General features: G+C 52.7%; 1 protein-coding gene across 1 annotated transcript; it reads left to right on the top strand.

Moving 5' to 3' along the window:
- The first annotated feature begins 5,284 nt into the window (after window positions 1-5,284).
- MYCL (MYCL proto-oncogene, bHLH transcription factor) lies at window positions 5,285-11,105 on the top strand. The gene is made up of 2 exons (XM_038758269.1): window positions 5,285-5,806; window positions 10,135-11,105. The coding sequence occupies exons 1-2, from the start codon at window positions 5,290-5,292 to the stop codon at window positions 10,752-10,754; spliced, it is 1,137 nt and encodes a 378-aa protein (XP_038614197.1). The 5' UTR covers window positions 5,285-5,289; the 3' UTR covers window positions 10,755-11,105.
- Window positions 11,106-12,719: the final 1,614 nt, after the last annotated feature.

Here is a 12,719-nt window from a genome sequence, read left to right as displayed (position 1 = left end):
GCCATTATTAAAATAAAATAAATAGAATAAATATGTACAAATAAAATAGAGTAATAAATCTGTGCAAACATATATACATATATACAGGTGCTGTGGGGAGGGGAAGGAGGTAAGGCGGGGAGGAAGGGGAGAGGAAGGAGGGGGCTCAGTCTGGGAAGGCCTAAGTTCTCAAGGTTCTGGATTCAGAACCTCCCAACCCATCCACCACTGCGGGACCCCGCGTTAACAGAGATAATAATAATAATAACATTTGCTAATAATAATAATAATTTTGGTATTAAGCGCTTACTACGTGCCAAGCACTGTTCCAAGCGCCGAGGACGATACAAGGTGATCAGGTTGTCACGTGTGGGGCTCACAGTCTTCATCCCCATTTTCCAGTTGAGGTCACTGAGGCCCAGAGAAGTGAAGTGACTTGCCCAAAGTCACACAGCTGACAAGTGGCGGATCCAGGATTGGAACCCAGATCAGCTCCATGGGAGGTCATGCTCTAGATCTGTGGGCGGCTGAAGAATTGGCATAATAATAATAATAATAGCATTTATTAAGCACTTACTGTGTGCAAATAATAATCATAATGGCATTTATTAAGCGCTTACTATGTGCAGAGCACTGTTCTAAGTGCTGGGGAGGTTACAAGAAGATCAGATTGTCCCACGGGGGGCTCACAGTTAATCCTCATTTTACAGATGCGGTAACTGAGGCACAGAGAAGTGAAGTGACTTGCCCAAAGTCACACAGCTGACAATTGGCGGAGCTGGGATTTGAACCCATGACCACTGACTCCAAAGCCCGGGCTGTTCTAAGCACTGGGTAGGTTACAAGGTGATCAGGTTGTCCCAGGTGGGGCTCTGTCTCAAGCCCCATTTTACAGATGAGGGAACTGAGGCACAGTGAAGTTGCCCAAAGTCACACAGCAGACTAGGGGCGGGGCCGTGATTAGAACCCATGACCTCTGACTCTCACGCCCGGGCTCTTGTATCGACCCTAGCGCTTAGTACAGTGTCTGGCACATAGTAAACGCTTAACAGATACAAGCTTGTACACGATTCGACAGCATAAGACAACAATTCACCCCAGTGCTTAGTGCAGTGCCTGGCACATAGCAAGCGCTTATCAAATACAAACGTGTACACGACTCGGTAGCATAAGACAGCAATTCACCCCTGCGCTTAGTACAGTGGCTGGCACCATAGTAAGCGCTTAACAAGCTTACAAGCTTGTAATAATAATAATAATGATGGCATTTATTAAGCACTTACTATGTGCAAAGCACTGTTTTAAACGCTGGGGAGGTGACAAGGTGATCAGGTTGTCCCCCGGGGGGGCTCAGTTTTAATCCCCGTTTTACAGATGAGGGAACTGAGGCACAGAGAAGTGAAGTGACTTGCCCAAAGTCACACAGCTGACAGTTGACAGAGCCGGGATTTGAACCCATGACCTCTGACTCCAAAGGCCGTGCTCTTTCGCCTAGTACAGTACCTGTACAAGAGGACTAGGCTGCACTGCTTCTCTATGACGTCTGTGTCCCCCTCCCTAATAATAATGTTGGTATTTAAGCGTTTACTATATGCCAAGCACTGTTCTAAGCGCTGGGGAGGTGACAAGGTGATCAGTCCCCCGGGGGCTCAGTTTTAATCCCCATTTTACAGATGAGGGAACTGAGGCACAGAGAAGTGAAGTGACTTGCCCAAAGTCACACAGCTGACAGTTGACAGAGCCGGGATTTGAACCCATGACCTCTGACTCCAAAGCCCATGCTTTTTCGCCTAGTACAGTACCTGTACAAGAGGACTAAGCTGCGCTGCTTCTCTATGATGTCTGTGTCCCCCTCCCTAATAATAATGTTGGTATTTGTTAAGCGCTTACTATGTGCCAAGCACTCTTCTAAGCGCTGGGGTAGATACAAGGTGATCAGGTTGTCCCACGTGGGGCTCACAGTCTTAATCCCCATTTTACGGATGAGGGAACTGAGGCCCAGAGAAGTGAAGTGACTTACCCAAAGTCACACAGCAGGCAAGTGGCAGAGTAGGGATTAGAACCCACGACCTCTAACTCCCCTCTTGCCACTAAGCCACGCTGCTTCATGATCCCTAGACTGTGAACTCGTTGTGGGCAGGGATCGTCTCTATTGTTGCATCGTACTTTCCCGAGCGCTTAGTCCAGTGCTCCGCACGCAGTAAGCGCTCAATAATAATAATGATGGCATTTGTTAAGCGCCTACTACGTGCCAAGCGCTGTTTTAAGCGCCGGGGAGGATACAAAGTGATCAGGTTGTCCCCCATGGGGCTCACAGTCTTCATCCCCGTTTTCCAGATGAGGGAACTGAGGCCCAGAGAAGTGAAGCGACCGGCCCAAAGTCACCCAGCTGACAAGTGGCAGGGCCGGGATTAGAACCCATGACCTCTGACTCCCAAGCCCGGGCTCTTTCCACTGAGCCACGCTGCTTCCCTATAAATAGGATGGAATGAAAGATGAAGAGGAGGAGGGGGAAGTCCGGCCCGGTCGCTTCATTCCCATTGCCCAGCGTTGCAGGCCCGTTGCATCACCCAGCCCTTTCCTTGGTTCGTTCATTCATTCCATCGGATTTACTGAGCGCTTACCGTGGGCAGAGCACTGTACTAAGCGCTTGGGAAGTACAAATCATCACCATGCAGAGATGGGCCCGACCCAACAACGGGCTCCCAGTCTAGAAGCGGGAGACAGACAACAGAGAAGCAGCGTGGCTCAGTGGAAAGAGCCCGGGCTTTGGAGTCAGAGGTCATGGGTTCAAGTCCCGGCTCCACCAATTGTCAGCTGGGTGACTTTGGGCAAGTCACTTCACTTCTCTGGGCCTCAGTTACCTCATCTGTAAAACGGGGATTAAGACTGTGAGCCCCCTGTGGGACAACCTGATCACCTTGTAACCTCCCCAGCGATTAGAACAGTGCTTTGCACATAGTAAGTGCTTAATAAATGCCAACATTATTATTATTATTATTATTATTATTATTATTAACAAAGTAGACAGGTGTCAAAACCGTCAGAATATTGCTGAGCACCGGGGGAGGGGGTGACCTCATTCATTCATTCATTCATTCAATCGTATTTATTGAGCGCTTACTGTTTGCAGAGCACTGTACTAAGCGCTTGGGAAGTACAAGTAGGCAACATTCATTCATTCATTCATTCAATCGTATTTATTGAGCCCTTACTGTGTGCAGAGCATTGTACTAAGCGCTTGGGAAGTACAAGTTGGCATCATCCCTACGCAACAGCGGGCTCACAGTCTAGAAGGGGGAGACAGAAAACAAAACAAAACATATTAACAAAATATCTCCTGTATAAATGCATATCCTGTATACATGTTTGTACATATTTATTACTCTATTTATTTTACTTGTACATATTTATTCTGTTTATTTTATTCTGTTAATATGTTTTGTTGTCTGTCTCCCCCTCCTAGACTGTGAGCCCGCTGTTGGGTAGGGACCGTCTCTAGGTGTTGCCCACTTGGACTTCCCAAGTGCTTAGTCCAGTGCTCTGCACACAGTAAGCGCTCAATAAATATGATTGAATGAATGAATGACCCATTGGCAGCCCCCTCGTGCCCCTTGGAAGGCCGGAGCGGCGAGGAGCCCAGGTTGGCCGGCCTTGATGATGGCATTTATTAAGTGCTTACTATGTGCCAAGCACTGTTCTAAGCACTGGGGAGGTTACAGGGTGATCAGGTTGTCCCTGTGGGGAGGGGGGGGGGGGGGCTCACAGTCTTAATCCCCATTTTCCAGATGAGGGAACTGAGGCCCAGAGAAGTGACTTGCCCAAAGTCACACAGCTGACAATTGGCAGAGCCGGGGTTTGAACCCGTGACCTCCGACTCCAAAGCCCATGTTCTTTCCACCGGGCCACGCTCCTTCTCTTCTCAGGGGCCTTCTCACCTTGTGACCTCCCCAGCGCTTAGAACAGTGCTTCGCACATAGTAAGCTCTTAATAAATGCTTCTCTTCTCGGGGGCCTTCTCACCTTGTGACCTCCCCAGCGCTTAGAACAGTGCTTTGCACATAGTAAGCGCTTAATAAATGCTTCTCTTCTCAGGGGCCTTCTCACCTTGTGACCTCCCCAGCGCTTAGAACAGTGCTTTGCACGTAGTAGGCGCTTAATAAATGCCATCATTCCCCCATCTTACCTCCTTCCCTTCCCCACAGCACCTGTATATATGTATATATGTTTGTACATATTTATTTACTTATTTATTTATTTTACTTGTACATAGCTATTCTATTTATTTTATTTTGTTAGTATATTTGGTTTTGTTCTCCGTCTCCCCCTTTTAGACTGTGAGCCCACTGTTGGGTAGGGACTGTCTCTAGATGTTGCCAGTTTGTACTTCCCAAGCGCTTAGTCCAGTGCTCTGCACATAGTAAGCGCTCAATAAATACGATTGATGATGATGATGATTATTATTATTATTATTATTATTGTTATTATCTGCCAGGCCCGGGGGAGGGGTTGGCCCTGCCCACCGACCAAGGGGAAGGGAGGGGAGGGGGTTTCACCAGTCTTCTCCCGCCCACTATGCAAATAGACGCCTCTTGGTTGGGCTGCATATAAGGACGCCTCCGAACAATACGCCGGAGTCCGGCTTGCTCGCTTTGATCCTCGGGGCCCGGGCGAGTCAGTGTGCCAGGGCCTGCCGCCGTGCCAGGGCCTTGCCACCGTGCCAGGGCCTGCCACCGTGCCAGGCTCAGCCCAGCGTCGAGGGCTGCGGGGGCCTCTTGCCCACGAGCAAGGGGAGGAGGCCCAAAGGGGGAGGGAGAAAGTGCCAGGGCCTTGCCACTGTGCCAGGCTCTTGCCACTGAGCCAGGCTCAGCCCAGCGTCGAGGGCTCCGGGGGCCAGTTGCCCACGAGCAAGGTGAGGAGGCCCAAAGGGGGAGGGAGAAAGAGTGGAGGGGGAAAGAGGGGAGGGGGCCTGGTTTTTCCCCCCTCCCACCCTGCAATTTCCACTTTCCGGGGAAAGTTTTGTTGCATCTTATTGAGCGCTTACTGTGTGCAGAGCACTGTAGTAAACGCCTGGGAAGTCCAAGTTGGCATCATTTAGAGACGGTCCCTTCCCACCAGCGACTCCCCTTAGGGCTCAGCAGGGAGTGGTGTCCCCACCCCGGGAGCCGGGCACTCTTGGCTCCCATCCTGGCGGGAGCTGGAAGTGGGGGGTTGCGAAGAAAGGGGGCTTCTCTCCTGGTGGGGTGGGGTGGAGGGGGCGAGGGTCTCCCCCCCTGCCCACACGTGCCCCCTTCCTCGCAGGGGGGAAGCGATGGACTCGTACCAACACTATTTCTACGACTACGACGGCGAGGAGGATTTCTACCGCTCCACGGCGCCCAGCGAGGACATCTGGAAGAAATTCGAGCTGGTTCCCTCGCCCCCCATGTCCCCTCCCTGGGGACATGGCGGGGGCGCCTGTTGTTCCTCCAACGCGGACCGCCTGGCCGAGCCCTGCCCCTCTTGGGGAGGAGGAGGAGGAGGAGGGGACGAGCCCGAATACCGGCCCTCCGCATCCAAAGCTTTCCCCAGGAACTACTCCTCCATCATCCGCAGCGACTGCATGTGGAGTGGCTTCTCGGCCCGGGAGAGGCTGGAGAAAGTGATGAGTGACAGACTTTCCGCCGGCACGCCAAGGGTTAACGCGGTGAAGCCGGCGGGGGCGGGGGTCGCCCAGGAGCCGGGGGGCGGACACCCCGGGGGCGACTGCGTGGACCCCGCTAACGTCTTTCCCTGCCCACCGGGAGACAACAAGGCCTGCTCTGGAGCCGAGAGCCTGAGTGATTCGGGTAAGGGGCTAGTGGGATGGAGGGGTGGCTAGTGGGATGGAGGGGTGGCTAGTGGGATGGAGGGGTGGCTACTGGGATCCCCTTTTTCTTCCCTCCCTTCTGGCCGGAGGGCGACTGGGTGGCCTGTGGGGCTGTGGGCCCGCCCCCTTCCCGCCGGGCGAGTCGCCTGGCCCAGAGCCGAGCCCCCGAGAGAGCAACACACACGTGGGTGTGTTGGTAAATAGTCTGGGAAAGTGGCTTGGGGACGGGACGCCCCCCACCCATTTGATGCCGGGGTCCCCTGGGGACCAAAGAAGGCAGGGCCGGCCGGTGGTGGGGAGGGGGAGGTAGGTGTACCCCATCATCCCCATAACCCCACCAGTTTGGCCCTGGGTGCCCGGTGGGAAGAGCAAGAGGAAACGAACTAGTCCCCATGGGCATCAGCTTGAGGCAGGGCCAGCCGGTGGTGGGGAGGGGGAGGTAGGTGTACCCCTTCACCCCCCATAACCCCCCCAGTTTGGCCCTGGGTGTCCAGTGGGACGAGCAAGAGGAAGCCAACTAGTCCCCATGGGCATCAGCTTGAGGCAGAGCCAGCCGGTGGTGGGGAGGGGGAGGTAGGTGTACCCCTTCACCCCCATAACCCACCCAGTTTGGCCCTGGATGCCCGGTGGGAAGAGCAAGAGGAAGCCAACTAGTCCTCATGGGCATCAGCTTGAGGCAGGGCCAGTTGGTGGTGGGGAGGGGGAGGTAGGTGTACCCCTTCACCCCCATAACCCCCCCCAGTTTGGCCCTGGTGGGAAGAGCAAGAGGAAGCCAACTAGTCCCCATGGGCATCAGCTTGAGGCAGGGCCAGCCGGTGGTGGGGAGGGGGAGGTAGGTGTACCCCTTCACCCCCATAAACCCCCCCAGTTTGGCCCTGGTGGGAAGAGCAAGAGGAAGCCAACTAGTCCCCATGGGCATCAGCTTGAGGCAGGGCCAGCCGGTGGTGGGGAGGGGGAGGTAGGTGTACCCCTTCACCCCCATAACCCCCCCCAGTTTGGCCCTGGGTGCCCGGTGGGAAGAGCAAGAGGAAGTCAACTAGTCCCCATGGGCATCAGCTTGAGGCAGAGACAGCGGGTGGTGGGGAGGGGGTGGTAGATGTACCCCTTCACCCCCATAACCGCACCAGTTTGGCCCTGGGTGCCCGGTGGGAAGAGCAAGAGGAAGCCAACTAGTCCCCATGGGCATCAGCTTCAGGCAGGGCCAGCCGGTGGTGGGGAGGGGGGAGGTAGGTGTACCCCTTCACCCCCATAACCCCCCCAGTTTGGCCCTGGGTGCCGGGTGGGAAGAGCAAGAGGAAGCCAACTAGTCTCCATGGGCATCAGCTTCAGGCAGGGCCAGCCGGTGGTGGGGAGGGGGAGGTAGGTGTACCCCTTCACCCCCATAACCCCCCCAGTTTGGCCCTGGGTGCCGGGTGGGAAGGGCAAGAGGAAGCCAACTAGTCCCCATGGGCATCAGCTTGAGGCAGGGTCAGCCGGTGGTGGGGAAGGGGAGGTAGGTGTACCCCTTCACCCCCATAACCCCCCCCCCCCCAGTTTGGCCCTGGGTGCCCGGTGGGAAGAGCAAGAGGAAGCCAACTAGTCCCCATGGGCATCAGCTTGAGGCAGGGCCAGCCGGTGGTGGGGAAGGGGAGGTAGGTGTACCCCTTCACCCCCATAACCCCCCCCCCCCAGTTTGGCCCTGGGTGTCTGGTGGGAAGAGTGGGAAGAGGAAACCAGCTAGCCTCTCCCCACGGGATCAGTTTAAGGCAGGGCCGGCCGGTGGTGGAGAGGGGGCAGCTAGGTGTTCCCTTCAACCCCATAACCCACCAGTTTTTGCGTTGAGCAAGAGAAAGTCAGCTATTTCCTCCCCACGGGGTCCACTTGAGGTTGTGCCCCATGTGAGCCCGCTGTTGGGTAGGGACGGTCTATATATGTTGCCAGCTTGTACTTCCCAAGCGCTTAGTACAGTGCTCTGCACACAGTAAGCGCTCAATAAATACGAATGAATGAATGAATGCCTGCACATCAGCTCTCTTTCTGTGAGTAGCAGGCCAGTTCCTCCGATTAAAATCTGTAGTCGCCTTTTCCTTTTCAAAGAAAGAAAATAATTTGTGAACTTCTGCAACGCCCTCCCTCGGTTCCTTTTTCTCCCCCGGGTGGTTTGTGGGTTTTTGTTTCTCTGACTGTGCAGTCGTGATGCTATGGGAGAGTAGATAGGAGTAGCAGAAGGCACCTTGGGTATCTGACCTTTTGGCTTTTCTCAGGGCAAGAGCTATTGATGCGGGGGAAACCAAGATCTTTCTTCCCACTGGGGGTCACTGGGAGTTCGGCCTTTCTGCAGCCGAAGAAGTGACACTGACCCAGTGTTGCTGCCCGGACTGCTAGGCGAAGCCTAGGACAAGCGATGGACAATTTAAGAAATGCACTAAAACGGAACCCCAGGGTCAGAGGCTAATTATCACATGCAGACTGCTCTTGGGAAGAAGAATCCACTACAGGTTTCTACTAGTGTGGGCCGGCCACACCCTCATTTAATAGTTTGGGGACTTTTTAGTCACTTCTTGGCGGTGGGGTGGGGGGGGAGAATGAGAATTTTCCTGCTAGGTAGGTTATTTCCTCCACCCTGGTTGTTCAGCCCCTGAACTCGGGCCCTGTCTTCCCCCTGCCGTGATGGCGAAAAGTGGCTGGGTTCCATTTTGGCCAGGCATCCTTTTCCACCTCTGTGCTGCCTTTACATCGGGCCAGGATCCCCTCATCGGCTCCTAAATCCAATTGTAGAAAATACCACTTTCTCACAGGCCAGAACAAACTGCACCTCTCTTAAGCACACGAGCTTTCGATTCGGAGCACAGGGAAATCACAAACAGGCTGCAAATCTTCACCTCAGCGAGGGTTGCGAAGGTTATGTTCGTTTTTCTTGTTTCTCCCCTCCAAGCACACTGCTTTGCTGACCTGCCTTTTTACCTGATCTTGTTTCCAAAGGCCCCCCTGGTTCCCGTGCTGGCCACATGGCCTGGGAACAAAAAGCAACAGATTGCAAACAATGAGAGGGGGGGGCCCCTTGACTGACGGCCGGGCTCAACCAATGAGGGGCAAGGACTTTTTCCGGAGCAACATTCCCGACACAACCAAGTCAGCCAATCACTTTACTGAAGGAAGCCGGAGGATTTTATTAATGGGAAAATAATAGTATTGTTCACACAATGGAAGTTTTAGTGACAGACCGCTGACTGTGCAAACGGACCAGGAAACAAAGTTCAAAATTGTTTGTTTTGGGTTTTTTTTTAAATAGTCTGCAAGATGTGGGTAAAATATGACTTTCAAACAGACCACTTACCAAAACTCTTCTGAGAGAATCGGTTAATCCTTGGTCATATGCCCGAGGATGCAAGGGGAAGGGAGATTAATTGAAGGAGCAAGCTTGGTGTCACCCGGCTGTATTTTCTATTCTCAGCACCGCCTTGACAGCCACCGGGTGCTGGGCATACCCGTTTCTGATAAAACCTCGCAAATGCCACAGGGAGCAGTGGCAAAAAAACCCAAATCCGCTTTAATTCCCACTTTTAGGCAGGGACATCTGTTCCTCTTTTACTTAGAAAAATCCTAACTTCTTACCAAATCTCAAAACACCTCTGGCCCACACTTTAGGGCCTATGTGTGTGAGAGAGAAAGAGAGAGAGAGAATGATGAATGTCTTTAGAGCCCATTGAACCCAGTAGTAAAGTGCTCTTAAAGGGGACCCCCATTCCTCCCCCACTGTGGGCAAAGGGAGGATTGTAACTCCCCTTGTCTCTGAAAACCTACTGAATGGGATGGCCGACTACTAGGGTTGGTGGGGGATGAATAGGATTTATAACTTGTGAAAAGTAACAAGTCACCCGAGTGCGAAGCAGCACTGAGAGGGGAACAAAGGATGGAGCTGCCCACGTATCCCTCATTTACAATGCTGATGGGGCATGAAAGAACCCGACTAGGGAGAAGATCTTTATAGGGAAACTTTGTCCCAGGCTAGAGTGCCTCTCCTTCTCCCCCTCTCCCTCTGGAAGGGACATTCTGTGAAGATTGGGGAGTGTTGGCCTAGGTCTGTCTTTTGTTCTTGTCTGTAAAAAGAACTTGGAGAATATTTTCCTTCTGATTTTCTCTCCTTTTACTCCCCGCCTCCCGCCCCCAAGCCGTTCCCCTTTGAGGGAATCAGCTGGTTTCCAAATTCCCTCATTCCCGCTCTCCTGTTTATTGTCTAAATCGGACATCCCGGGACAGGGTTGCAGCCCCTGGGGTCCCGGGAACCTCGGCGAGCGGCCTGTTGACTTTTCATTTTTCACCTCTCAGAGGGTGAAGAGATTGACGTGGTGACGGTGGAGAAGAGACAGTCCCTGAGTGTACGGAAACCGGTCACCATCACGGTGCGGGCCGACCCCCTGGATCCCTGCATGAAACACTTCCACATCTCCATCCACCAGCAGCAGCACAACTATGCAGCCCGCTTCCCCCCAGACGCCTGCCCTCAGGCAGAGGCTCCAAAGAAGGCCAAAGAGGAGGAGGAGGAGGAAGAAGAGGAGGAGGAGGAGGAGGAAGAGGAAGAAGAAGAGGAAGAAGAGCCGGTCAGTCCCTCGGAGCCGTCACCGGAGAGCCCATCTTCCCGGCCCTGTCACGCCAAGCCCGGGAGCGCCCCGAGCTCTGATACCGAGGATGTGGCCAAGAGGAAAAACCACAACTTCTTGGAACGCAAGAGGCGGAACGATCTCCGCTCACGGTTTCTGGCTCTGAGGGACCAGGTGCCCGGCCTGGCGAGCTGTTCCAAGGCCCCTAAGGTGGTGATACTGAGCAAGGCGTCCGAGTACCTGCAGTCGCTGGTCAGTGCTGAGAAGCGGTTGGCCGTGGAGAAGAGGCAGCTCAAGTCTCGGCAACATCAGCTGCAAAAAAGGATTGCCCACCTCAGCGGTCCCTAACTTATCCAACAGACTGCCACCTCTTCCTCTTGTCCTCGCCCCCTCCTTGACTGCCACCTCTTCCTCTTATCCACCGCCCCCAGTCCCACACCCTTCCTTTGGGGAAACAAAAATAACCCAAACTGGTCTTTCACCCCTCCCCACCCCCCAATAATTTGCACATTTTGGTTACTGTGGGACTATCTGGACTACAAATCCCAGAATGCGTTGCAGCCAGCGCACACAAAATAATGGCTTGCATTCTTGGAATTTGGGAAACTGGTCTCTCTTCCTTTTCTCCCCTCCCTCCACCCGCTTCCCTGCCCTCATCAGGGTGTGGTCTCTGGTTTCTCTGGCAAAGCAGTTGACTGACAGAGGGGTTGGGTTTTTGGGGGGTGGCGGGGAAGGGTGGGCAAGGGGATCTTGGGGGGGGCTAAACTCATTGGCAGTCCTGGAAGGAAAACGTGACAGATGCCGAACAACAGGTGGTATCCTGCCGTGATGTTGTCTCGCATGAAATCACACACTCCGGAGCTTTGGGTTAGTAAGGGATGCTCCGGATGGGTTGTCCCTATGGGGTTGGGCCGGGACAGCTGGGCTTTGGGGCTGTTGCTGAAATCCTTTTTCTAGAGGACACATGAGCTGTTTTCACTGGAGGGAAGCAGGGAGATTGGCTCAGCTTGGACTATTACCTCACTCTTAACCACTTTACAGTAGCTTATCTTAAACGGTTTTTTTTGGTTTGTTTATGGAAGTTGCTGCTGAGTCTTGTACTGGAGGATGTTTTTATACTGTATTTTTGTATGACTTTTTGCAGAGTATTGTTGAAACCTAAGTTTTGTACAAGAAAAATTTCTGGGTGATATCCCTGTTGCAAAGGTTTGATGATTTTTTTTTCTTTTGAAAGGGGGATTGGCCTGAATTTTAGTTAATTTGGGAATATCAGTTCCCTGATCAAAAATTTCCCTGTACATCTGGAACCTCTTCAACTTTTAATAAAAGGTTTCTCAAGACACTTAGAGTTGGCAGTCTATGCTGTCCATAACCATCCTGGATTGAGAAAATTGACTCTTAATTACGTACCGGCTAAAAGCCTTCACTTGGGGGCTGAATAAATACTATTGATTGATGCTAGGAGTTCAACAGAAAGAGCTGCTCTATTCCCAACGCTGTTGGTGACTTTACTTCTAGAGGCAGGAGGATTAGCCCGGTGCATATTCAGTTCCTGGAATTTCACTTTACCCCACCCCTGGGCTGGCTCAACTTAATACACCTTTAAAATGAGTAGGAGGCTCAAGCCAGGTTGTGTCCCTAACCTATTAATTTGCCATGGGATTTTTCTTTAAATGCTACTTAAGTGCTTACTATGTGCCAGGCACTGTCATTTTGTTGCTTGTGCCTCAGTCTTGCCACTTGTAAAATGAATAATAGTATCTGCCTCAAAGAGTTTTGGAAGTTTTGTATCAGTTTAAAGCAAATGCCTCAAAGCCCGAAAGATTTGGGAAGAAAAGCCCTAACTCCTGACCGCTTCTTCCGCTTTTCCCACCTGGGGCTCTTGGGTATTGTTGCCGGATCCTAGCAAGAGGGAGAAACCTAAATTGGAACCGTTGCTCTTGTGTTTGTGGGTATTTTTTTCTTTGTCAAACGTCATAACTGTTGGAATCGTGGGGGTCACTGAGCCTGGGGAGGAAATGGAATACAAGTTCCCCGAGAGGAGTCTCTTCCTCTGATTTGCTTACGTTTAGCTGGACGAGACCGTCTGGCCCCCCCAGACTGGCCTCTTCCAAGATTGTGAAAGCTAAACAATCCCTCTTTGGAAAGGTATGGCGCTGGAGGAGGGTTTGAGAAACCCAGTCCTCCATGAATAGATCAGTCCCTACCGCTGGAAACCTCGCAGCGGTCACAGAGTTTGTCTGACTGAGGAAATTTTAAGGATAAGGTTGGGGCTGGATGTAGCACTTTCCTCCCTCACACTTCATAAATCAG

Source organism: Tachyglossus aculeatus, chromosome 16, assembly GCF_015852505.1.
Source record: "Tachyglossus aculeatus isolate mTacAcu1 chromosome 16, mTacAcu1.pri, whole genome shotgun sequence".
NCBI lineage: Eukaryota > Metazoa > Chordata > Mammalia > Monotremata > Tachyglossidae > Tachyglossus > Tachyglossus aculeatus.
This window is presented reverse-complemented; position numbering and strand designations above follow the sequence as displayed.

Coding starts and splice junctions, on each gene's coding strand:
- MYCL (XM_038758269.1), top strand. CDS start 5,290: ATGGACTCGTACCAACACTATTTCTACGACTACGACGGCGAGGAGGAT. Junction 5,807..10,134: donor CGAGAGCCTGAGTGATTCGG/GTAAGGGGCTAG, acceptor TTCACCTCTCAG/AGGGTGAAGAGATTGACGTG.